We start from the raw sequence: 27,880 nt of genomic DNA, 5'->3' as shown, positions 1-27,880 counted from the left end.
GATTACTGTACCCCAACCCGCCTATAAAAAGCAAGGTCATTATGAGCTTAGCCTCATGTAATGTCACTCGTTTTATGAAATGTATGAGATCATATTAGGCAATATTTGTGTTGTCATTTTGCCTCTTTTTCTAATCTGATTTCTCCTCTGATCTCTCGCTAATGCTGTGAGATAGTGCTACTTACGGGCCGTGTATGTGTGTCTCTGTCTCCCTGTCTGTTATGTGAACACCACCCATCATGTTAGTGAATATGAATTTATAAAATCAGTGCTACAAGTTTTTGGAGGCCACAGTTACTACATTAAAACATACAATAGAAGTTTGCAACCACATAAACTGTTCTTATAGGCTCATATATTATACTATTATATCTTAAGTAATTTAAATATTCCTTATAGAAACATTTATCCTTAAATTAAGGAATTATCCTTATTTTAATGGTTGCTTCCTTCTTGATGACCATCACAGATTATCATCACTGTTTTCATCACAGTTTGGCTACTTTTTATTTATCACAACTAAATCCGATCTTATGTGGTTGACACAGAAAGCACATCAAGGTGTGGACTGTTATCTTTCCGCTCTCCTCATCAAAAGGCTGAATCCAGACAATAAGCTTCTCCCCTGGGTGGTCTGAAGCTCTACTAAAGCAGCTTCACAACACATGTATGCAGACAGGCAGGGGTGTATCCAGGGGCAACTAAATCTCAGCAGCATTAACCTGGGCAGATGAGTCCCAGTGGAAACCCACACCCAGAGCACTGGCTGATACACAAGCACACACACACACACACACACACACCGGGGCAGTGTTTTCAACTCATCCTGTGTTTGCCACTGTTTTCTTTTTAGTTAGACACAATAAGCTGTGGGTAAATAAAATGGTGGATAAAGTAGGGCCTCATAAACCAAACCAACACCGACATCAACTATGATATCGGTGATCGAATGTGTTTTGGTGGGTTTACACTCTCTCTCGTACACACACACCCCTCCATATAGTTCAGTACAGTTACTATGGGGAATGTTCCTCCTGTAGGTGCTCTAATGTGTGGTTACAGAGCTGACCATCCCACAGCAGAGGATTGTTCATACAGGATAACAGGCCAGCTTCCTCCCACATATTTGAGGTTTACAGAACACACACAAACACACACTCCGGTGGAAATTCGGATTAGCGAGACAGAGGATATATTGATGGAGAATTCCAAATGACGCACGCTTTTTGAAAAAGCAACAATTTCAGTTATTTTTGACTTTTCATCCCTGTCTAGTCTGCTCATTATCATTGTCGTGATACGCAAACGTTCACACAAATGATTATGTCTGGATGTAAAAATATACATTCAGTATGATGCACGCTGGCTGTTACTCATTTCACATTTTATTTACATTAAGCCACAATAATGGCTGTGAATGTAAAGAGACAATAGCAAAACAGATCTGGCACAAACAGAACATGCCCAAAATGCTGGGCTACAGTAGACAGAACAGCGCTCTCTCTCAGGAGGGTCCTCCGTCCAAACCAAAGCTGGTGATGCTGTTGTCTTCCCCCATAGGACCGAGCCCATACACACTTTGTTGTCCCGGAGGACGACAAAGTGTTCCATGTCTCCAAGTAACGCCTTAACCCGCTGAGCATTAACCCCTCCTCTGAGCGCTCTACCTAGACTACTGGTGATAATGATCAAGTCATCTCTGTGGTGCAGTGACGGTTCACCGGCAAACACTCGGTGCAGGAAGTAAATCCCTGCTGATTTCATAGCTTGAAGTGAAGCACAAGGGCATCAGTTCATAAATCACAAAATATGGCAAAGACAAAAAACGTCCATAGCCTGCGTTAATTGACCAAATTTCTGGTGACAGGGGCAGTGACTAATGACTGTCAAGGTATTATTAACAGATAATAAAAAAAATATTCACATATAGACACAAATCAACAAACTATCAGTGTAAGTAAAATCGGTCCTCAATGTTCTACTGATGAGATTTAGTTTTATATGTAACAATAACTTATTTCTGATAAACTTTAGACCAAATTTAGATTATATTAAATGTGAACGTGGTTAGGTTGTGTTTTGGGTTTGGCTTGCTGGCAGGGATGACCATGCACTTCTGTAGTTAAATTAGCAGTGCAGTCTGTTTTGGTTTGCAAATGAGACAGTGTTATTGACTTGGAGTAGCAGTTGTTGCACTGACACGCAATGTCATATAATAATATTATTTTAAGAACTCAAACATGGTAATATTACAGACATACAGAAAGACACTTTTGGACAAATATCAAATTTAACAAGATCCTAGGGACTCATACAGGGGCTTTTATTTGGGACTGCAGGTTATCAAAGCATACACAGTGTATGGTGAGATAATATTGAATAAATACGAAAATAATCATCCCTAAATATGTATAATATTTATTATATTTATTATAATTCGTTATCAATCAAAATTAAAGTACCCTGAAGGACCCATGGAGCTGTGGGCCACAGTAAAAGAACCACTGGTACAAACAGCAGCTGGTGAACAGGAAGGCTGTTGTTGTTGTAACCTGCTTCATGCTCGTTTCTCAGGGCACGTTTGCTTTTAACTCTTTAAAATGAAAAAAGTTGTATAAATTTTAAAAGTGGTGGTTTTTTGGCAGGTAAATGTTATCTAGGTGTGTGTGTTGGTGTTACCAAAGATGGCAGTGTTTCCTGATGTGTCGGAGTGGTCGCCGACCCTACAGCCGTGCGTTGTGACGCTGCCGTAACGTGGGGTTTCCCAGACCTGAGTGCAGGGTTACCGCGCCCATCTCTGCTGTTTGATGGCCGGAGGAAGAAGCGACTGAGATCCTGGCGTGAAGGAAGAGAAAAAAAAAGAGGGACGACGACGGTGGGAAAGACAAGAAGGGATTTTTTTTGCTTTGAGCTGGAATTTGCGTTGAATTGGACGAACGCTCACACGGGACTCTGTTGACACGTCTATCTGGGTGAAACACCGCCTTGTCTCTGCGTCTCTGAGCCGGTGTGTCTCCCCCCTCGGCGGGTCAAAAACTGGGTTCGGGGAGTGCCGCTCCTCGGTAGCTAAACTAGCTAAATCTGAGCGCCTGGGCGGAGAGAGAGGAGAGACGAGCTTTTTCTGCTGTTTCCAGTCAATGTGATATAAACAACGGACACCCTCGACTGAAAGCGGGTAAGTTATATGTAATGATATTTGAAATTGTGCTTCAGGAAATGCATCGGCGTTGAGTGTCTGTGCGGCGGCTCTGGAAGATGAACGAAAGGGGTTAAACTGGGTTGAGTGGCTCCTCCGTTAGCTCTCGTTAGCCTGCTGCTAGCTAGTCTTTGCTGCCAAGAGAGTGGGTGGGGGTCACTGTTAGACAAACTTAAGTGTCAATGAATCAGAAGAAATTTTAACTGCTTTCACATTTAATGGTTTTATCCGGCAAGCGGGCAGTTAAAGGCCAGAGCTAATGTTAATTAGTTGTGTGACAGCTCGGTAGGTTAGCCAGCACCCCTCTCTCAACGTCCGGGTATCTTTCTCCCTCTCTCTCAAGAAATAAGCTGTCTTGGTTAAACTGAATCAGCTTTGATTTAGTAGCACATTTACCTGAGCAATATTTCAACGTGAGAGTTCAATCAACACATTAAAATGATCCCAGTTATCCTGAATCTCTATGTCGGCCCACATTTTTTCCACATCTTTGCTCTATAGATAGCTAGTGATTATACCTGGTAAGCTAATTGGTCGCACATTTTGCTACTCTGAACTTAAATTGACCAACCCTTGACCGAGCTGTTGTTTTAAGATAATGATTACATAGCTGCAACTTCTTACACTTGCATAACTCAAACGAGTTTAGCTTGACTTCCACTCATGTTGAAAAATTTTGTAGCATCATGCAATTTGACAACGAAGGGAGTCTAAAAATGGCTACTTCACCAACAGAGTCACCACCACCCCCACTGCTCCGTAGCCAGTCCGCACAAGTTAGCCAGCAGTGGCCGCAGCCTGCGTCTGCAGCCTGGTGTGGCTGATCTTAATGTGTTAGTATCCTCGCTCAAGATGAACGGTGGTGTTATTGGATGCCGCTTATATGTAAAAACTAGTGCATTGAAGCATTAATGTTCGCCTCGCTACGATAATTTGCGTAATGCCGAATTTCGCAGCTGTGGACACTTATCTGACAGGCTCTGTGTTTTTAAAGGAGCTAGTTGATCCAACTGCGTTTAAATTCAGTGAATCGAAACTAAACCATAATGAATTTATGGCTCCTGTATGTCACAGGTATATGTTAACATTCCCACGTTTAGTCTGCAGTCAGTCAGCCACTGATGGTGCTTATATAGAAATGACTAATTGGTTAGTGTGATTATTCCCTTGAAAGCACAGGAAATCGAAATAATAGAAAATGTGCATCTATTGCAGAGTGGTAACATAGCTGTAAGATCGCAAGGAGAAAATGACAATAAGGGAGTGTGGCAATAGCCATTTTAGTTTCATGAGTGTTAAGCCAGCGTCAGATTGCAAACACACTCGTTGGCCTTAATTTGAACCTCTTCTTTTAATGATGTGAAAACGAGATTGTCTAATTGGATTTTTGACAATCTGGTTATCTCGATCACGGGTCTGTTGCAGGGCAAGTTGTTAGCAGCTTCAGTAACCATGCCCCCACCGGGCCGCGCTGCTCCATAGTATTACAAGCATCGGGCACCCTTGATCCACGATGAAAGCATCAAATCCTCGGCAGCTCACCAATCGAAGGTGTTAAAAGTAGGAGAGACGAGTCCGGGGATTTCTATTTAGTGGTAAATATTTCGAAAGATGGTTTAGCAACGAGTCAGACGTGCTGTCGCAGGAAGCCGAGCTGAGCGCCTCCTCCAGCACCGAGGCAAGATATATGTCGCCTGCCGCTTTGACCAAGTTACTGACTCGCAGTGTTGAGATATGGCATCTAAAGGATTCATTACCGAAAATCACCGATTTATAGTCGTTTCAGGAAGTTTTCGATGTTTCTTAAAAGAGCTATTTGTATTTAGTGGCTTACAAAGCTGAATTCATTTTGCCAGTGTGCCCCCTCCCTCCGCCTCCTCGAATGAATGGGTTCCTGTATTCAGGGCCCAAGCAGCTGCAATGAACAAGATGGCGTTCAAAGCTTTTTTCATCACCGCTTTTTCTCAGACTGAGAGAGACATCTGCCGAGCATCGGATGGGTTCAGGCTTGGCAGGCTAGATTTCTTTTATTTCCCCTATCGCAAAACTGTACATGATGTATTTGTATTAAAAGCGTTTTAAAGCAGATGGGATTCCTGATGAATCCAGTATGAGCACCTCAGATGTAGGACAACATGGTGGGGAAGGGGTGTTGTACATCTTGACTGTGAACCTGAATGCCAAGGAACATAATAAATATGACAACTGTTTATACGATTTATGAAATAATAATTTGATTTACGTATTTCGATTATTAGAATTAATGTTTGATTTGAAACATCTGTAACCACACCTCAGGGAAATGGGAGTTTTTTTTTTAAAAATTCTGACTCATAGTTAAATGTAAGTGAATAGATACAAAAAGTTACATCATTTTTTTAAATAAATCTAGATTAAGTCTAGATCTCAGTTTAAATGCAGTGATTCTTTTCTTTTGTGTTTTCTTTTATCATAACAATTAATTTGAATAAATGTGACATTCACATCAATGTATTTTAAAACTTTACTAGTTCTGTGTGCTTTTATGTGCCTTATAGATCAGCCAAATTTCTTCTTGCCAGAGTTCATCTAAACTCTAGTAAAAAAAAAAAGTGTACATATTTTATGTTATTTTAGCTATGTAGCTTATCAGTTTGGAACACTACAATCTCCTAATTACATTTACATTTAATGATCAAGCATTGACCCAAACTCCCTGTCCTTATACATGTTTTTAGATTATATTTTATTTATTTATTTCCTATCCTAGTATTCCCTGGTACAATCACATGTTTTGGTGATGTGTCTCTGGTATTTAAGATTTTGCTGTGATTTATCACATCATTCCTTTGTAAATGAACTAAATCACAAATTCAATTTAATGTTAACCGGTTTGTGTGACCTGGAGGTGACCCCCACCATAATACTGACACCCAGGATGTATTTGACACTCTGTCCAGTGGCCCTGGTGGACAGAGATGGCATAATCTGCAGGCATTTCTGAGAAATTGTGTTGATGCCTATGCAATGATTTTAGTGGTATGACGAGCCTCCTTGATAATAAGTGTCTGTGTGTGTGTTTCTGAAGGACTTTTATCCATGGGTGTGTACACAGTAGAGCTTGTCAGGATGAGAATGAGTGTCACCACAAGATAATGAGTGCATGTTTAAAACCTGAATCATTAGCCTTTTGCGTTGGGAGGGGGGGGTCCTTTTGTTTTCACATGAGGATTTTCATCCCGCTGATGTGTATTATTTTTTTTCTCTCTTTTAATCTGCAAGTGCAGGATATAAATGGGATTAAATTCTTAGTCTGTGGATTTCACTCTCTGGGATTATATGGCTTTGGTCAGTGATAGTGCTGATTTTTCTTCACCTCTGATATGATCCTGCTTGTAACTGTATGTCCACTAGGCTTCTTTAACAGGCAGAAAAGTGCTGAGAGGCCCTGTGAACAAGCACCTGAACAAAATATCTACAGGCACTTGGTACAGTGCACCAAGGTTCCCGTTGAGTAGCCAGCTCTACGCTACTTCAGAGACATTTATAGACATAAAAAGCATACACATATAAATACAGGTGTTACACTACATGTGCACCCAACTATTGAATAGAGTGCACTATATACTATACCCATAGTAAGGTAAGTTTAGTAATGGCCACCCAGATATATCTCTACCCATCTAAGAGTGGCAGAGGTTCATGAAGATGCCCTGTCATCAGGTTTGCTCAGAATCCCCAACCCGTCCCTCAGAACAGCACATTTCTATGTCCACATTTTTTTAATTGATACAGTATGGCGGTATAGGTGTTTACGAGACTCAAATAAACAGGACTGCACTGAGCTTACATTACCCAAACAACTGACTGTTGCAACCAAAGAGGTGGCGGCTGTTGGCACCAAATCGGAGCTTGTCTAAAGGAAGACACTTTATGCAAATTAATCAATCTAAAGGTAGATAAAAGTTATAATAAATACATATATACAAAAATAAAAATCTTCAGTCTTGTCAATTTGAATTTATAAATCCCACAGCGTGAGAAAATGTATTTAGTAGGGTTACAGTTTGTTTCTAACTGCTGTGCTGTTTCTTCCAGCGGGTAGGTCTAATTGCTGGTATTAAGACTTTTAAGAGTTTTCATTTACATTTTTGGACGGTGATGTTTCAGGTGATAAACATATTTTATGGTATTTCCTGTCTTTACTGCCAGAGTTAACAATATACATCGGTAGCCTATTTTGTGTATGACTTTAAGTACACGTGCTGTTTGGGAAGGTCTCATCGGCTTTGAGGCTAAATGGCCTGTAAGTAGTCAAAGTATCGTCACACCACTGACATATTGTTTCATCTTTGTGACTGTGGAGCTGTCGTTAAGATGCTGACACCTTTCCTCCGAATAAGTGCTCCTCTCTTTCTATCCGACTTTTGATACCAAAATAACATCATACAGTGTTAAGCTAACTCAACTTACCCCGCCGTGCCTATTTAGGGAAGTGGGCTATCCATTCCTAAAGACTGCCATGTGATTGGTGCATTAATAGACAGTATGTCAGACTTTGTAATTTTCTCATCCAGTACACGTTTCTACCACAATCAGCAGTTATATTGTCTGTATCACCAAGTACTATTAGCAACACTGGACATAAAGTATTGGATTAGACTAAAATTGTATCAACTTCGTTCAACCCAAATCTACACCGATGGAAATACTGCAACACTCACCCAAATGTGTCTATTAACACAACAAGGCATAAACAGGTATGACTGCAGAAATGCTACCATACTGAGTGGCAGATAACATAAGATTTGAGCGTAATAGTGATGAACTGCCTGGTGCATTGTAATATTTTTCATATGCAGAGTTTTATAATAAAGAGCAGTACTAACATATTGCCTTTTTGCAGCTAATTATTAACCACAAAATGTGCATCGTCCTCAATTTTTACAAGCATTATGTCCCATAAGTCACTGTTAGTCTCAACAAATACATAAAATCTTTTTTTTCCCATTTTGCTTTCTTTATTTTTCTAGCACACCAAACTGTGACCCCACAGCTGCAGTACATATTCAACCCTGAATTTTTATGTGGAGTTATCTTACAACTCTACTCTTACACGTACCAGCACATACAGTGTGTGGCCAATATGCTCCCATAAAGTGACTCTTTGTTGTTTTACTGCTTGTTTTTTCATTATTGCTGTTGTAACGACATCTAACAGGTTTATACCTGTCTCTGCTGAAATAATGGAGTGCAGTGCTCTATACAAAGGATGCTGGAGGTCAGAGGCCATTATAATCATCTTAAACATTTTAAAACAAAAAGGACACTGGCACTTTTGAGAGGTTTAGTGGATAACATGTTGTAGGCCACTTAAACGTTGCAGGCCACTGGTGGCATGCCATCCCACTGTAGGTCAAGTGCATCAACACTCAGTTTTCTGTCAAACATCTATTTACCTGGTTCCTGATTTCATCATTTCAGTTCAAGAGTTGGAAAAAACATCCAGGGCATCTTGTTTGGTAATGGCAATACATGGCCCATGGCTTATCCATTGTTCTGTGCTCTTGAAGGCGTAGCTCTCTTCATCAACAACATTGTCTTCACCAACTAGCTTATTCTTGTATCTCCATTTAAATGGACCATTAGTGGTGGTGTCTGCATTATTGCTTCCATCACTTTACCATTAGATCTGGTGTATGTGGTTGAGCTGTCTAAATCCTTTTTCCTTGTCATTCACCAAGCTTCCTAAAGCACAACTGAAACAGTTTCATCAGGGTGTGTTGCACATCCATAGGCAAATGTGGGGCCAAAGATTGAATCTTAATTTTAGCTTTCTCTCGGCTCTTAAGCTGTATGTTTTCTGAGGAGTTGGTTGAATGATCAGCAGGCAGCTGTGTTTGACCTGTGTCCGGTGGTACAGATGATCAGTCAAGCTGTATTAGTTACACACACACACACACACACCATGCACAACACACATCTCCTTTATATGCACACACATACAGACACAGTTATCACCAGTGCAGGTCTACTTGTTATTTTTAACCCTAAGTGCCACTTGAAGGCTTAGGGCTCCAGTATACTATTTTCAAAATCTAATTTGGCATATTCTCAAAGGCTGTCGAATATTGCACTGGGTACAAATGCCAGTACACTCACAACAACCAGAGGTCTGTCCTTCTACACCAACTTTGTGAGTCGCAGTGACGGTATAATGCTGGAAATAATCCCAATGGTGGAATTCAAAACAAAGACAACACAAGCTTTGATGGCATTTGAAAGCAATATCTAATAATACTGGAATTTCTAGCTATTTCCACCCACAGGAAATTTTCCATTATCATTGGAACATTTTTAGAAACTCCGGGACTTTACCTGCATGTCAACTGGAGTAACTAATGTCCAAATTTGTTTTTCTGGGAACTGGGCCACCGTTCTTACAAAAGGTCCCTACTCCAGAAGTAGTATTTTCAAATGGTCCAGGAACTAATATGTTTGAAATATTCTGTACTTTGCGTTGCTGATTTGTCACATAGGAAGCAAGTACTGAGTGACAGTGATATCAATATTTGTGTTAGCAGTGGATATTTTTTAAAATTTTAACATTAAAAATCGCTTTCGTGTCCAAAAAGGGTGACATAAAGACGAGAATCAGCGAGTGAACGAGAGGAACAAACATCTATTTGGCAGACGTATAAACATGATGTCATTTATTGTACTGCATGAGGAATGTATTTCAGACCATATAGAGAGCGAAGTCAAACCAGAACTTCGGACTGTGCTCCAGAAGTAGGAAAACCCCACTGACATTTGTAGCTATGCTAATCACTAAAAATCTAGCCTCCTTCATATGTTTAGATAAGGACCAATACAATCTATCATTGTTCATTCAATATTTATGTTTTTAACGGCCTTTAACAAACACGGTCTCCCATAAGTCCTAGACGTTTGTAGGCTGAAAATCAGGGCTTGACCAAGGAGACAAGTCCATGAGCGAGTGGCGGGGTCGCAGCTAGTTCAGATATGTCCACAATAAGAGCAGAACAGAGAGGAGCGAACACTGTACAAGTCTTTACACAGCACAGATTACAACTAGAAAGTTGAAAAATGACTTTAGAAGAAAGTGTTGGGAAATTTTATTGATACGGACAAAACCAAGTTACAGTGACACAAGTACCTGTGCTTCTGCGCTTGTAGTTCTTTTAATGGGGACTAGTTTTTTCTGTGCGCACAATGACAACATTGTTTAACTTTGTTAAATAAAAAAGGGATACATTTCTGATAGTAGCAACTGTAGTGGAGTCCGAGAGGTCTCCGAATATGGAAAGTAATCTTCAGGAACATGCGTCATTTGTTCAGACAGATTCAAGAAACGGTAAATGACAGATTGCATTGAGTTACAGAAGCTAGTGGAACGGAGGCTAAACGGACGTGACGTCATGACTTTGTCTCTCTATATTGGTATATATCAGTAAACCTTGACTTGCTGTGATGTAGTTGGGCGTAGTGAAAGAAACTGCTACTATCATGGCATTTTCAACATTCTGGCCGTTGATTCAGAGGATGGGTTTCTTCTGTCACCTGCAATTGATTCATCTTATGCCACAATTGGTCCATCTAATGGTCCGTTTTTAAAATAAAATAAAAATCAGCAGGTTAATTGGAAACCTGCATTAAAAGTTTTAACTGGAGGCCTTAGCACACTTTGGTAACCAAAGACCAAAACAAGGTTTTGCTTCTCTGGGAATCGCAAACCTGCATTTCTGCCTGTGAGAACAGAGCAATTTTAATGTAATATAAACTGCCGGCCTTACTGTGGATGCTAGCCTACTATTGGGCAAACCCCACCAACACTGCCACTACCCTGATCTGGCTTACACTCTACGTTTATTTGAACACAAAAAAATCAACTTCAATACATTTGTTTTCAGCACCGGCCACATGTGGCCAACCACATTACTTGTGTCCATCTACTCATCCCATGTCAAGGCTGTAACGGCCAAACGCAGACTATAATTTTCTTCACCTCTACACCAGAAGAGAGGGCTTATCAGAGGAGAAGTTAAGGACACTAGGTAGCATATTACACACTGTTAGTTCGTCAATACCATGCTCTCTCAAGTATCATGTAAGTTTAGGTTCTCTCTTATACTCCAATTCAGATTGACACAGTGACACGGGTCAAACCCGTCTATCCAAATGGATCAACGCAAACCACCTTCACAACCCTTCTACCTACCAGGCCTGGTAGGGAGAAGGTCAACTTTTGCATTAATGGGATTCTCAATGCAGGTTGACATCTGGTACCCTAATTTTTTGTAATGTGAGGTGTGATGTACCCATCACTCAAAATATAACAAATGGGTATTAATCCAGTGATACTGATCATTTAAGAGGTTCCCCAAAAGGGGAGATAGAAACAGAAAGTGAGGGAGAACGAGCATGCGTATATGGACAAGACAGGTGAAACTGAAAATGAATTTTATTTGGAAATTCTGTAATGTAATTTTCTGGTTTGTCAATGCACGCAACTCTTTGGAGACCGATGTCTCTGCTAACAGTGACTACCACAGGTTAGCCTGTGACAGCTGTCTCACATGAATGCGTCCACTGTGTCGTGTGTCTGCTGTATGAAGAGATATTATTTGTCCTCTCCCCTGACATGAAACGAAATGCTTTCCCTTTTGCTTCCTCATTGAAACAATCGGGATGGCGTCGTAAATATCAAACAAAGATTGATATGGACCGGACTTGCCTAAGTTACAGCAGTTGGGAACCATCTTACAGCAACAAGACCTGCCAAATGTGTATTCTGATCATTTGACTTTAGCCCCACTTGAACCTGGTCACACACTGATTTGTACAGTAACACAGTAAACATTTGTGTTCCTGAATCTCCTCCGCTTCACTGAGCATGTTTGCCTGCTTGTGTGTTTTGTTTTGATTTTTTCCTCTAAGCTGTCTCTAAGGTCAACATCACAAAGGAAAATCTACTTCAAGTTTTCCCACTGCTCAGTGTAGATTTGTGTGTAGTTTCACTGTAGGTGCTGTTCTGCATACATAGCTTGTCACCACTAGCCAAAAGGTCTCGGCCACTGTTTTGAATAGTAAAAGTAAGTGGCAACAAGGCCGTTTAGTGACCCACACACAAGCCTTTCACCACTCTGACACTGCGTAACCCTGCTGAAAGCCCATCACAAGCCCTGGCAGTACTTTGCATGTGTACCTCAACGCTTGCTCTGCTTTGAATAGAGGCCGTCTATCTGTCTATTTACATTCTAGCCCTTACATTTGACTGCACCGGGGAAAATGTTACCAAACCTGAATCCCGAGATGACAGGGAAAGACAGCCAGTATTAGTGAGTTTTCTTCCTCTTTAAAGCAAGAAAGGCCATAGTCACTTGAGCAAAAGAGTGGGCTAGCTGTCATGTGACTCTTCACACACACTTGTTCCTCTCTTGGAAGCTTGGGGAGAAAGCACGGGGGGAGGGGTATGATTATTAATGCAATCAAAGGAGTGTATTTTATGTTTTAAATAAAGTCATGCTTTTTGCTTTGGGCTAGCCTGACCTTCTTTCCTTTTTTTTTCTTTCCTTTTTTAATCTAACTCATTCATTTTCCTGCATGAAAAGCTGGTTGTGCAGCTGTCCCAAGCACAAAACATACCTTTGTTAATGTATGTGACTGTTTTTTTTTTCTGTCTTTTCAACATGGATTTCTTAATTGTTTTCATGCAGTAGCATTTGGAGAAAACGAGCCAACGTCAGTGCTAACCTGTGGAATCTGTCTGACTTGGGATTTGTGCTCAGAGTATTTTTTTTCTGTTTAGTTTTTGTGTTGTGATGATCAGAGGATTGTAATACAGACCATTTTATAGTATATTGTCAGATATGTTTTCATTTAGCTTGTTTTGCCTGATGGGAGTCACCTATTCTACAATAGCCAATGTCTATTTCTACCAACAAAGCAGCCTGTCTAGTAAGTGCACACAGCATCATGGAATGTTTCACTAATCAATCAATTAAACTCTACTGTCCGTCCCATTGATGTTATGACCTCTGTCATCAGACATTACCCACAGCAGGCAGCCACACTGAGGGAGCACACATAGAAAATCCTGCCCAATTAAAGGGGCAGTTCACCCAAATTCCACATCTAGCTTCAGTAATGTTTGCAAGTAAGCCCAAATCTGTTTGAAGTCATAGTGCAGATGTTAGAGGAACGGCTGTGTGTTGAACATAATAGTGTTTCTCAATACTGTATTTTTCTGAATATGAAGATGTCTTCAACAAAATGTGTTTTTGAACACTCACAGTCACAGAATAACTTTGCTGAAATAAAATAGTTTATCTAACAAAGTCACGATGTTGAAAAGATTTGGAGATTAAAGCTTTGCATAATAAACACAAAATTGTGTCTTAATCAATTAAGAAGGAACATCCTGAGTCGATGAGCAGGATTTGAAATGTCCTGGTCCTTGTTTTTTCTCTTTTCTGATATTGCCTTTAAAAAGCCAGATCTATTTCAGTTCCTGTGTTTGCTAGCTGTCAGAAAGGTCTCCATCACAATACTGGAATGTCTGCAAATACTCCACGTATTGAGCAAGAGAACTATAGAGTGCACAACAAGCAGCGGTTTCAATTAATCATATGTTAGTGTGCATCAGCAAACAATGCAACATGCTGCATCGGGTTTAAAAAAAACACTCAGTTTGCATCTAAATAGATGTTCAATACCCTGCCCTAGTTTCAGGCAGGGTTTAAAAAACAATTGAACATAGATCTGCATTGAAAAATGGTAGTTTGCATGGTATACATACAACAAAGTACAGCGTTGGTACATTTAATAAGAGCAAGATACGAGGAAGGCAAAACAGAAATCAGTAATGGGAAATGTATTAAAAAGTCTTTTGGCTCCTGTGCCATTTTAGATTGGTGAGTTATTGCATCTAAGAGTAGTATTTGTACCTTTTTTATGATGAAGCTTTAACCAAACTACAACAAACGAGTACAACAGTGATGTTCTACTTCAAGCATAGCATCATGAGATAAAGGGCAGCAGTACTGGAATCCACTCATTTCAGGCCACAGACTTAACTACATAAAACCTTGATTAATCCATTTTCTGACCTGTTCAGGGTCGCAAGGGGCTGGAGCCTATCCCAGCTCATATTAAGCAGTAAATGGGGTACACTCAAGATAGGTCATCAGTGTATCACATGGCTAACATAACTACAGACAACCATTTGTATTCACACAATTACTTTGACTTCTGTGGGGGAGTTAGTCACCAATATGTCTCACCTTGAGCCTATTAAAAATCCACATAGAGTGAAACAGAGGGTTTAACATTGTGTTGATTGGCGTTCTCTCAGCAACTGAAGCTAGGTATCTGTACATTGCGTCATTGACAGTAAGTTGTTTTTCTTAAGTTTTTAGGTAGTGTGACTGTTGTCCAGGAAATGCAAGGGTTTCACCATACACTTATTGCCCCTGGCTCCAAATCCGCTGATGTGGAAAGGTTTTTGTGTCGTGCATTCAGCTCCAATGTGTCCTGTAAAAAAAAAAAAAAAAAAAAAAAATCTTCCTAAAGCCAACCCTACACTTATCCTGATAAAGGGATTTTCATGGCACCACATAAATTCAAAGTATATAAAGCAGATATGTGTCAACTATGTTGTTAATGCATGTGTTGTATGGATGATTCAGTAATGTTTTAAGTTTGAGAATTGCTATACTGCTTTGTTTTTCTGTCGGAGGAATTGTGCACCTAAACTGAGCAGAACATCACGACCAGAACTGTGTCAGTTTGTGCATACACTCATTCGTAGCCCCGGGATTTTGCTCTACTTTCATTGGAGCAAAATGGGTTATGGGGCCCGAGGCTTTTAATTTTCAGTTCAGCCATTCTTCTTGAGAACCATAAGGATTTGAAATACACCTACTCCTCCGAGAGCGATTAAAGGAATAACGGTCTGTCAACTTTTGCTCGTTGCCTGTTGTATATCATTAGGAGGACTGACCAGTACAGTCACAATGGTCAACATCACCTCTCTGCGTTGGCATGGCTACCACTGACAAAAATCTCAAATTGCCCTTATGTAGCTGTTGTTGCACATAAAAAAAAATACAGCCATTCTCCCCATTGCCACAAGGGGTAAAGGTGGTGTTGGTGGTTGCTCCTGGTGGAGCCACTTTTTTATTTTTGCTCTGCCTCTGTTGTATTCAACATCAAACATTACAGCATATTAATAATGTGATGTACCTTTTTGTAGCTGCGTTTTTGTGAATATTGCCGCAAAACTTCTTTAAGCAATTGCTTTTGCAAGATTTTTGTACAGTAGAAAATGCATAAAAATGTTAAACTACAGAAGGACCAACAGCTTAAAAAATACAACTAAAACTGCTTAAAACAGATTTTGTGGCATTGAAAGCATTAAAACAAAGGATTAACATAAAAGACAAGTAAACCATCCACTAGGCAATTTTAGATATACTGAAGGTTTGTTTCCTATCTCAGCAATTAACATGGGTGAAACGGAGAGAGTGACTAACGTTTTATAACTGATATGAATCATGGCCAAAATTACACAAAAAAAAATAGAAGTCCAACCAAGAAAACAGGTGCCGGGTCACTGTCTGATATCACTCTCTTTTAACTGATATAACACTGATGTGTTGTTGCAGGCTGGCATACCACACGTTAAGACGTTTCATACTCTGCACAGCAAAAAAACATACTGTCTTTGTATCGGCTTTTAAACCCTGGTAATGTTTTGACACTAGTATTAAAAAGTGCCACAGTGTATTCATTCATACTGATGTTAACCAGATGGGGAGAGTAAAGATTCATTTTCCTCTCCACAGTGCTGAAGAGAGAGAGCGAGAGAGAGAGAGAGAGAGAGAGAGAGGATGTGTGTGTTGGAGAGAATGACAAAGTGAGTGAGATTGGATGGGGCTTTTAAGAAATGTCCAGGAGCGATCCCCTTCTGTCTTCTCTTACTGCATCATCAGCCCCCTTGTTCCAGCCTTCGTTGTGACCTGGTTGTGTTTCAGCTACATTTACCATGCATCACTTCCCCTCAGCACTTAGACAGACCCTCACCCCTCACCCACCGACTAGGGGAAAAAAAAGCACGTACACACTTTAATATGAGTATTTGCCAATACCAAATATTTTCTGATCGTTCAGCTGCATAGTGCACATCTGGCCTAAAGTAGGCCTACATTAAATTAGTAAAGCAATGTGTAAACGGGATGTGGCAGTTGAGTTTAGACAGGATTTGGACACTCTCCATCCCCAGTATGAAGTTCATTTGCAATTTATAACCAAGAGCAGCAATAGATGGGGTGTTAAAGAGCTAACACAAGCCATGAAAAATGCCCTTAGATTTGGATCAGGGCATCTTTTGGTTATAAACTGCTAGCTGTTATATTTGAAATGGCTCTGACTGGTTATAATGGCGCCAGTTTGGTAATTGGTGCTAGTCAGTGGTTAAGCTGTCAGTACTGGTTAGAGGTGCTGGGCACAATAAGAGATTTGCCTAACTCAAATTGAGAGAGCGCAGGGGTGGGAGAATGCCTTTAAATATTGCAGAGTTTTCTTCCGGTGGATGGATAGGTGGAGAGAAGAAGGAGAAATGAGGTGGCTTCTCTCCAGACAAAGTGCCTTTTTTAAAAGCCATCCCAGTTGTATCAAGAACTGAGAGTGCAGTCCCATTGTAAATCAGGAATAGAGGTTTTAGAGCCATCTGCCGTTTCGCCATTCTGGCTTTGACCTACGTTCACTGTGTTTGATCATGTAAATAAAAACTGACATTGAAAACAGCACATAACAGTTTGCACACAGCTTTTTATGGCTTGTTTAAGTAAAAATGAGATCCAGTAACTGTCTTTTTGTCTGTTAAGTAGCTGCTGATGTGCATATTCACATCACCAGTTCAGGAATGAGATTTCTTACAGATTTGTAGTTGTTTCACACATAGCTTGTGTAACAACTACAACCATACACTTTCACACAGCCTGCATTATCAAACCACGTGTGATGTTTACCTCCAAATAAACCAAGGCACATACACTGATGCAGAGCAGATTGCTGCCAATAAACCAAGTTGCATGTGTGTATGTCTTCAACACCTCAGTGTATTAGTGTCATGTAGTTACAACAAGTTACAGCTGCGGCAAAATATTTAAAAAGAAACAACATAATTCTCCTCTGCTACAGGCTCTGCAATGAACACAGATTGGGAAAAACCACATCTTAAACCCAACTACTTATTGTGAGATACTTTGTAAAAGTGTATGGCCTGGGTTTAAAGCAACGGCATAGGTCTAATTATTACCCCCATACATTACATTACCTTTAAAAGCTGTTGTAGTAATGACTGTATTTCATCAGGTTGAAGAGCTCTAGCAAGTACAAACTACACACAGAAAGAGAGACTTAATAAAAGTATAAAGTAATTAAAAGTAATAAGTAAAAATCTGACCAGGGGAATGAATCAGTTTGCTCCAGAATTAGTTACTAATTTACATGCTCTCATCTAGGGATGCACTATATTGGATTTTTTGCTGATATTCAATACGCCAATATTTTCCAACTAATGTTGGCCGATTGCCAATATATGCACATGTTTTTTTCACCTGGCTGAAGAGACTATTATGTCTGCAATCATAGATTGTACTAAGTATGATCAAGAATACAATATATGAATGAAGAATTTAGGAAGATGGAGTTCAGGAGCTCAGTATTAACACTTTAATGAATCAGCCAAGTTGGTGGAGCAGTAGAGTTTTCTTTGAGTTCATTAGACAGACAGGATTAATGTGTAGGATTTAATCTCTGGTCCACACTCCGGAGCAGAAGTTGGTGCGCCAGTCGCTGTTATAAACCAAAAGTAAGAAGTTTTTTCAAACAGAGTGGTACATCCTGTCAGCAGAGGTGTTTCCTATCTGTGCAGCCGAACACAGCAGCTCCTCCGCGGACTGTTTCACCCTGATGGTCCCAGTGTGGAGCCTGCAGCAGAAAAATTTTGGGCCGATGTTGATATTTAATTTTTAAGTCTTTATCTGCTCATACTGATGACATGCTGCCGATATTACGCATCCCTACTCTCATCTCTAGTATGAATTTGGTTGGGCTAAAATGTTACACATAAGTTGGCCAGAAACCCCAAATCCAAAGCAAATGTGATTGATGTGTAAATTACATTTTTGTTGATTGTGTAAGATGGGTGTTGACTTAAGTTCAGTAAACGTACAATATTAACTAAAATTGGACGTTGTAAGTTTCACAACGGTAATATTTATTGAAAGGCTATCTCGTTGGATTGCATTACCCTCAACAGGGGTTTCTACCTGTCCGCTCACTGAGTATATTTCTCTGCTTATAAACAACTCTAAAAACTAGTGTCTTTAATAATGGTGAGCCGTCATTCCACTGATCCCTTGCTAGCTTGATACGAGCATTACGTTTCCTAGCCGAAATTCCACTCTTTAACAAAATGCGTTTTTGATTTTCGATGCGTCTCCACAAAGCGTTTTCACATCCAGACTTTGGAGGTTGGACTGACGCGTACGATAATGCGGATGTCATAACGAATTTCACACTCATGTTCTAAGATTGAATAACTTCCACATTCACACGGACTATATTCATGTGTTGGAGGGATTTTCGGTGCATCTTAATGTATCCTCAGTATTCTATATTACTCCACATGGCTACTTTTTGATCGATTAATACAAGCAGTCAGATAAATCTGAACTACCTTTTTATTTAGAAAGTGCTGTCAAAAATTAGACTACAACAGTCTATAATATAAAAAGCTGCATCTTTTCAATACCAGTATCTGTGACCCACCTCAGTATATAGTTGGACGGCAAAGTTAACAGTGCCTCCTCTTGGCAGAGTAGCTGGACTTGCTGTATTCGTTTGAGCTCTACCCTCAGCTCAAACGTTAGCTGAGGGTGAAAACGGCTAACGTGGTTCCTCAGATTTGTTTTATTACCAAAGTATTTAATTTTTGTTTGGCAGATTTTACAGATTTTTTAGTGTGCGTCTTGTCCAGTTCGTGCTTCCCAGTAAGTTCATAAAATCCAAAATGTGCCCAGATGTCTGCTTTCAAAATACTTGCATGCGTTTTTTATCACTTGCTGCTTATCTCTGCCTCCCTCTGCCATATCCCCCCAATATATAAAAGTAACGTTAGCCTAACGGTCGCCCACAATTCAATGCAAGAGAGCAACGTTGCTTCGGAAGGTAACTGTAACTTTACAACTTTATTGTCCAGCGGAGGCCGGAAAATCAATAATCAACGTTAGTAAGCGATAATTTTGTGTAGGCTGTTTAATTTTAATCACAATAAAATCTGTTAGTTAAAAAATAATAGTAGGGTCAGGGTTGTTTTTTTTTTTTTGTTTGTTTGTTTTCCCATGTAGGCCTAATTATATTTCCAAACTCCTGATTATGTTCTGTCACTGCATCGATACACAGTTGTCCACATCACAGTGTATCTGAGAATCGAGAAATTTCCACACCTCTACAGGATGGCCTGTGTAATCTGTTATTGTAATGTAGATAATTGCATAGCCTGGTTCAAAGCCTGGATGGACATTGGCAAGTGCAATGGTAGTAGCAGAAACCACAGAGTAAATGTATTTGTAAAGTGTGTGCGCTGTCGCCACATCCGCTGAATGTTTTGACAAAGGGAAGAGAGAGAGACGAGGGAAACACCCATGAAAAGGAAACGCCTGCTTAGAGAGCCTATGTTCTCGTATCAAGGTGGAGGCAGCATGCTGACACAGATGATCAGTAGCGGAGGCTCTGTCACAGCCAGCTACTAACTGACTTGTGACATAAACCAGCCCCATCCGTATCCTGCTGTACCAGAGACGGTATGTTTCTAGGAGCAGCAAATCAACCACGACTAAAATGGCACTCTGAAGCACGAGAATATAAGATCCAGCAGAGAAGAGTTAGCTGGAACAATCAGACGGGGGAGACGGGGTGCAGCTCTCATGAAGGCAAGGGGTGGGGCAGCTGGTATCCAAGCAGGGGGGCGTAAATTATTAAGCCCACCATCTCTAGCCCACCTTTCGAACACTACCTCATGCTTAATACATGGCTTTGTGTCAATGTCTCACAGTTGGGCAATGTATGAAATATGTATTGTGTCCCCTGTCCATATTTCCAATCTAATTTTTTTGCCTCTAAACACACTAACATGTACCCTCACTCCCCCTCCACCCCACAAACCAAATAGAAAACACACACACACACACATTGAAAAGACATTTTTTTCATAAAGGTCAAGTGACTCATTGACTGTAACTGTAGTATCAGTTTAAACTCCCTGTTACCATTAATTTCTTCATTTGTTCACAACGCTGTTGGTTCCAGTGTTTAAACAGAGTACGATGCTGCATTCCTCTCACTTAACAATAGGCAGAGCAAACAAACAAAGGATTAGAAATGGTTCCAGGCTTGTATAGCTGGTACCAATCCAGTAAAAATGCCTGTATCGGCCTCAGTCACAATCCTTTGTCACTCACACGGCATTGCCACAGGGAGGGGTGGTTTTCTGTTCGGCTCTGTTCATTTGCTGTGGTAACCTAAAGATGAGAACAAGTGAAGAAGCTTGTTAGGGGTTTGGACAAATATCAAACTTCCAACATGCAACGAGTCAATGATATTTGTCAAAATAACCATGTCAGCAAAAGCCACTCAAGTTGTTATTATGCGCATTTTTATTACACATTTTTCATCTGTGTACTACTGGCAGATTTGCTCTTTGTTATGAGACAAATGTAACCACATTTTTGAAGAACTTTAAGCAAACGGAAGTCCATTGAAGATCATTGTGGAGCTTTTTTTTTTTTGGTCCATTGTGTACACAGAATGCAAATGACAAGTAGACGTAACGATGTAAGTGTGTAATTACAACACAACCTCAAAGTTGGTCAACACCTTACAGTTTCAGCAAAAAATTTGCATTTCACAAAGACAGTTATTTATTGCAGGCTCATTGTACTGGATGGCATAATGTGTAGCTTTTTTCTGTACTGATCCCCCCCCCCCCCCCCCCCCCCCCCCCTATACAACATGGACAACACAGGAAATATTTGACTAAAAACCCGATGATAAAAGCTACATTTTGGGAAGGCCAGAGTGAAGTAAGTGTGGGCCCTCCTCTACGCAGTCTTTAATGCTGGGAAGCTTACCGAGCCTCGCTCCCTCTCACCAAGGGGTTAATTAGCAGCTCCCCTCCCAATTGTCCTCTGCTTGTTCACTCTCATTAGTTTAATCTGGCTCTGTCCTCCAGCTTGCCTCTCTTGCCTCTATCCTCTTGCGCACTAGAACATCTCACTGCCTACCACACTCCTTATGTCATGAGGGTGGAGCCTCTTGTCAACCCCCTAAAATCTAGTGTGGATAGATTATATCCATTCACGCCTACTGCTTACATATGTAAGAAATCTGTAACATCTGCTCAGAAATTGGAAATGGTACTATTATCTTTTGTGAAGCCTTAGTTAGTTAGTTATCCTCAAGTTGTTTAATGTAGAAAAATATTTTATTTAAATGTTGGGGATTAAAGCGTCCTCAGTCTATCAGATGTCTACTTTTGATTACTTGTGCAGTACAGTAGTAATTCAGTACGTGTTTGGTAATGGGATTAGAAAAAAATGTTTTATTTTTCCTCATACTGCACATTTACAGTTTCCAAGCTATTGAAAAAATGTGTTCAAAGGTAAATCTTTTTGTAAATTACATTTTTAAATTAGTCTTAAACATAATACAAGTTAAACTGTTATACATCAATCCTTCCTTTGAAAATATTTTTTGTAGAGTAGAGCTCCACTCACATTATTAAGTCTATATTGTGAGAAAATTAATGGTGCATGTATGCTCGTTACCGTATGGGAAGGAGAAATACCAATGAAGTGTGTTTGTGTGTGTGGAGTCAAATTACACTTCCTCTCTCCTTGTCACTGTGTTGTGCTCGAGATGTCGGAGCTGATAGGAGTGGCTGGAAAATGTGAAGTCTGCTTCCCTCCTCCTCTTTCTCCTCCTCCCCCACCACCTCTCTAAAAATAGCAGGCAGAAAGAGAAGGCAGCGAAGTCGAGGCTCTATCTGTTGGGCTGCCAGTGGTTTCAACACTCCCACCACCAGCACAAGGGAAAAAGTCCTCTGAATCACACCTCCAATACTAATATTAATCACCAGCAAAGAGTACTGCCTCATTTTATGTTTTTGTCAGTAGAAATTCTTATTTTCATCAAGATGCAATTGACTTGATCTTGGCATTTTTGTATTTCAGAGGCCTGGTTATTTTTTGAGAACATAAGCCCATAAGTACAACATACAGATTTGTAATTTGTTCATACAAAGGAGTCTGCGTTTGACACGATTTTAGGGCTTTTTTTTTTAAAGGCCAAATGGTGGAATTTTCCTAACAAGCTATGTCACCTGACCTCAGTCTAACTGAGCATGTGTTTGACTCACAAGCCAAAAGTGAAGACAAAAAAACCCTAAAACAAGAAGAAAATGAAGATAGCGACAGTACATGCCTGGCAGAGCATCAACAGGAAAGATACTGAGCCTTTGCTAACGTCAGTGTCAACTCTAGACTCCTGGAAGTTTTTGATTGCAGAGGTTTTAGATTCGTGAGATCTAATGAAGCACAGTAATCACAATAGAAAAGACATTTTCCATTGAGACCAGCTCACTTTGCTTTTGTTCACTCATTTAAAAGTGAACCGTTGAGCTAAAAATACGTTTCAATCCTGTTTAAGTCTTTTTCTTATTCGTACTGGTGCAATAGCAAAGTGGAGTTTATGTCCAACTTCCATTTTTTTCACATCCTGTAGTCCACTCATTTATTTATTTAGATTTCATGATATATACCAGTGACTAATGGCACCTAAACCAAATAGCTCATGGCCATGTGATATTTCCAGACTTCACAAATTCCCCTGGACTATCTAAACACTCAATTAAACAAGTTACTGGCGCACAAATGTTAATGGGCTACCGAGGGCTGCAAAAGATGTACCAGATGTGTCCTCTGTCGCATTGTCATTTAAAGCCGGGACAACCTGTGCTTGCTTGCAGACAATGAATGTCGTTCATATGTTGTAGCAGCCACGAGACTTGTGTGACCAGTCAGCAACGTTGAGCACTGCAGAGACTCCACCCCCATACTTAGAAAGCACCACCTCAAGAGCAAGGACGTTTTGGGGAGCAAGACCCATGAGTTGGGCGAACTTATTAGGACTAAGGAGTGCTAACATGGGAGTCAGACTAATAAAGGGTATATTACAGCTAACCAGGAGTTAACCAAAGAACACTGTATAAGGAAGTTACTTTGTTATAAAACTAAAATTCAAGAGCAATATCTTTATGTCAAGTGCCACATCTGGCAAAAAAGGCATACTACTCATCACCTGGCTTATTCCATCCTTATGATGAATCATGGTGCAGCAACCTGAAATGTGCATTTCAGTAGCATTTTGATAAATAATTAAAAAAGACATAAAGGTGGAAAGGTTAGTTTAGCAGTAAAGTTTGCAATCGTTTGGACATGAAGGACACAATTGTCAGCAGAAGACGTGTGGTCGTTGAGTTACTCAGCATATCCTCGGCCTAATACACCTTTTTCAAATGTGATTTTACAGTTTGGTTGTAAGGTTACAAAATCTGCTGACCCGCAGACATGTTTAGTTGAAAAGGCCACCAGTGGGTTACATTACCTCTTACACAGGGATATTACAGAGAAGACGAGAATTAGCCCATGATATTACCATGAGATGTTTTTATCACCAAGATTAGGGGGGTTAAGGCGCCTTGCATAGATGCAGACCCATTTAGCTGCACTAGCCAATCAGGTGAGGGGTAGCTACTGAGATGTCAGGCGCTTGAAGGATAAGGTGTTCATTCAGAAGGTCTCAACACTTCCCTGGACAAAGGACCTATATCGAAACCCAGAGAAACAGGGAGGTAAGCCATGTTTGTAGTACTAATGGTAGTTGGTTTATGTTTGACAGATGGATGGTGTTGGTACATCCAATATTTCATACAAGGAAATTTAGTTTTATAAAATTGTAAGGGGTAATTAGTCCTTAGTAATGGATGAAAGGAGAAAGCATCAAAGGAAGACAGTTGTTTAATTTCGTTCGCTGGATGTGGTCACGGAATTTATCAATCATCCTGGAGTTAACAGTTTATTATCAGTGTTATCTGCTGACTCTGTGTGACTTATATGGGCACTTAAAGTAAGTAGTGAGTAATAATGATTATAACACTTACAGTGTGTCTTCCATCATTGTCTAACATTCCTCCAGGCCTGTAAACCAGAGTTCATAATTGTTACGATGGTATTTTTCTTTTCAATAGAATTTCTTCTTTCTATGGAGAGTGAAAGTGTCAGTTTAAGAGCGTCAACCAGAGGATTGGGGTCAGCGGGATAGCCACTGCTTTTAGGATCATCAGCAGGTTTTGTCTTAACCGGATTTGGCTGGAGGAGCTGAATCAACTGTGTCCCAGGATTACAGGGATGACATTGGAGGAGAGTTTAGAGTCCAGAGGCCAGAGCAATGACAGCCTCGTCAGACCCTGCCCATCAACTGAGCGCCTTGGGTTTCCAGTAGTGCAACAAAACCCAAGCCCGTCTCCTGGTCTGCCCCTCTGCTTTCTTGATATCTGGACTCTTAATCCTTGCTTCATTTAGACAGTCAGCAGGGGGTACGTTTTGGTCCCTTACGGCTGAGTGGATTTTCGTAACCTTTATTTTTTCTTTTTTAATCACTCATTTTTGTCTTGGCTGTTGAGGAATGGCTATCAGCTGTTCAGTGTGGCCAGATGTTTGCCCAAGGGTTTGCTATTGTTTGGGAGGAAAGAGAGAACGAATTCAACATCATCCTCAAAATTGTTATCTTAAGCCTAGAGTAGCTGCCGAGTGCCTGTTGCTAGGTAACAGTTTCAAGCTGGCAAGGACAAGTCTTGAGCCGTCTAGAAAGTGTTGGGCTGTTGTGATTCCCTGTGACTTTGTCTGGGCCTTACAGACTGGATTTAAGACACATAATGTGATCCTCAGTTAGTTGAAGTAACCATGTCCATGAATTCATAATATAAGACAAAACACCCCGTCTTTAACCTGTGGCCAAGATCTTACATGTAATTTGGTGCAATTCGTATTTAATGTAAACAGTAAACGTGATTTGCTTTTTCTTATGATGGATACCAAGATGAAATGAACAGGATCTTGTATTTATGTTGAGCCTCTCATGTCTTGTCTCCTCCAGATCAGCAAGAGTCTAGGCGGCGGAGCGAAGCACACCATTAGCAGAGGAAAATGAGTGAACTGGATCAGCTACGCCAGGAGGCTGAGCAGCTCAAGAACCAGATCAGAGTAAGTCCTTCACTGTCCTGACTGGTTTTGTTAAAAATCCAGATGGACATTTCATCAATTATGTTTTGTGCTTCCAGAGACTGATATCTGAAGCTGGGCGGGGCAGTGTTGAAGCCTCCCATTTAAATGCCTCTGAATTAATGTTGATGTTATGTATAAGCCCAAAAACACAGGTCCTTCTTAAGTGTTTTGAGATGGGAAAAGCTTTTACAGCTTTCATAGCCCATGACAGTATGTTAATAATATACTGTCTGAAATGATCACATTTAGTGAGACCTTTGCCTACAATGTATAAATCACAAACTTAAGTAAATCAACCACCAAAGCCAGCGGTGGAATGACAATATTCCATCATGAGGCACTTTACGACATTTCACAGATGATTGCTGTGACATTAAGCTAAAGCTGTCTGCTAAAGGCTTCCCGTCGGCATCATGGCGGTAACAGGCAACCAAGTGAGAATTCACATTAGTTGTTATGATGTAAAGATCGCAGAGTTTATATGCTGTCATTGTTTTTACTTGTTTTGCTCCATAATTCCATAAAGGCTTTATTTTTTATTATTAAAATGGCCACTGTTAGTGCCACGCTGCAGCTGAGATGACGTCGCACATCTGTTTTAAGTTTAGATCATTTTGACGTCACTTTTAGATGTCAGTTAAACTTTAAAGACAATGTCATCAGTAAATATAATACAAATTCAACTGGCTGTTGAAGTGCAATATGTCCGTTTGTGACAGAGACAAGTTATAAATGGTGTTTAGTATTGTTATAATATATCATGATGTTACCAGTACTGAGTTTGTGATACTCTATGCTATAAACACAAATAGTTTGGTACTCAAAGCATTAAGGTTTGCTACCTAAACCTGTTGATTCACTAATATTTTGTGGGCTGAAACAGATTTGACTGGGTTGTTGTGTTTCAGGATGCCAGGAAAGCGTGTGCGGATGCTACCCTGTCTCAGGTAAGAAACATGTCCACGCCATGATCCTCACTCACTATTGTTCATAATCATAAACTGCAATAAAATATACTGTAGAATATACTATAAGCTCATGTGTTTGGCTGTGGGTGGTGTGGGAGTCGACACTGAGTGCATTATTTGAAGACTGCTCAAACATTCTTTTCCTGTTTTTTCTTTTCAGTCATATCTTCAATTGTGCCTTGAAATCTTTAACAAATAGTGTAGCATAGAGACGTGGCGTTTCTATCTGAAGTTTGAGTGCAAAACCCAGAAAAATATTTTTGTTTCCTCAAAGTGATTTTTTTTTTTCTTGTATTTTAACCCTGTTTAGATCACAGCTAACATCGACCCCGTTGGCCGAATTCAGATGCGCACTAGACGGACACTGAGGGGGCATCTGGCTAAAATCTATGCCATGCACTGGGGCACTGACTCGAGGTAATCTCATTCAACTCCATTCTGTGCATTAACTAAATATTTCATCCCATCAGCCCACCCAACCCCCCCTCCCCCCCCTTCCTAAATGCAGGAAATGGATATAAAAGTCTGCCTGACTGTCTTTGTGCTGGTTTCTTCTCCTGAGGGTCCTCGTCAAGTCATGACATTCCACAACAGCTCAATCTTTCTTCCAAAAACACTTTTTTTTTTCTTTACATCTGTCTAAAGCGATCTATCACATTAACATCTACTCAGTGGTCAACAGTCGGGTGTTTGTCCACAATAGCTAATGCATTTTAGTTGAATGCATATTGGACATGCATCACTCTCTCCTTGAGTGTGTCTGCTGTGTTGTGTGTCCGCGTGTGCCGTGTTTGTGTGCATTGGGGGTTGGGTATGTGGGTAGGGAAAATACTCAAAATGGAGTCAGCCTTTGTTAGAGCTGTGTTGAAGCTAGATAGCCAAGGAAGATGAAGCAACACTCCTCACTTGACATAAAGCCTTTTTCCCTAGAGTTGTACACACCTCTCACCTCAGCAACCAACTAGTTAATCACTGTGGTGCTGGTGTGCGTCAGTCCGCAGAGAGAGAGAGAGAGCATGGCAAACTGCTATGTCACCTCACCATCCTCCTCCCAGTCAAATATCCAAGAAAAAAAGTCTACTGCTGTGTTTACCCACTGTCAGCTCTTCCTGTTTGTTTGTTTCATCTGTTAATGTTTCACTTCCCAGAAGAGTTGGGGTATTTATTAGACTACCTGCTGAGATTTAGCCACCCAGAAAGAAGGTCACATGAAAATGTTTTGACCCAGAGTCTAGGCTAAGTCTGCTATTTTTAGCCCCATGGAGACTCTACTTTAATGCGGACTGGGGTGGGTTTCCAACAGT

General features: G+C 40.4%; 1 protein-coding gene across 1 annotated transcript in view; it reads left to right on the top strand.

The window, feature by feature from the left end:
- Positions 1–2,752: 2,752 nt before the first annotated feature.
- Positions 2,753–27,880, top strand: part of LOC121896379 (guanine nucleotide-binding protein G(I)/G(S)/G(T) subunit beta-1) — a 39,974-nt gene continuing 14,846 nt past the window's right edge. The window contains exons 1-4 of the mRNA XM_042410227.1: positions 2,753–3,175; positions 25,481–25,587; positions 26,517–26,555; positions 26,887–26,993. Coding sequence (XP_042266161.1) covers positions 25,531–25,587; positions 26,517–26,555; positions 26,887–26,993 — 203 coding nt within the window. The 5' untranslated portion in view covers positions 2,753–3,175; positions 25,481–25,530. The remainder of the gene's footprint in view (positions 3,176–25,480; positions 25,588–26,516; positions 26,556–26,886; positions 26,994–27,880) is intronic.

Source organism: Thunnus maccoyii, chromosome 4 (assembly GCF_910596095.1).
Source record: "Thunnus maccoyii chromosome 4, fThuMac1.1, whole genome shotgun sequence".
Classification (NCBI taxonomy): domain Eukaryota; kingdom Metazoa; phylum Chordata; class Actinopteri; order Scombriformes; family Scombridae; genus Thunnus; species Thunnus maccoyii.
The sequence above is the reverse complement of the archived record's forward strand: the minus strand, read 5'-3'. Positions and strand labels throughout refer to the sequence as shown.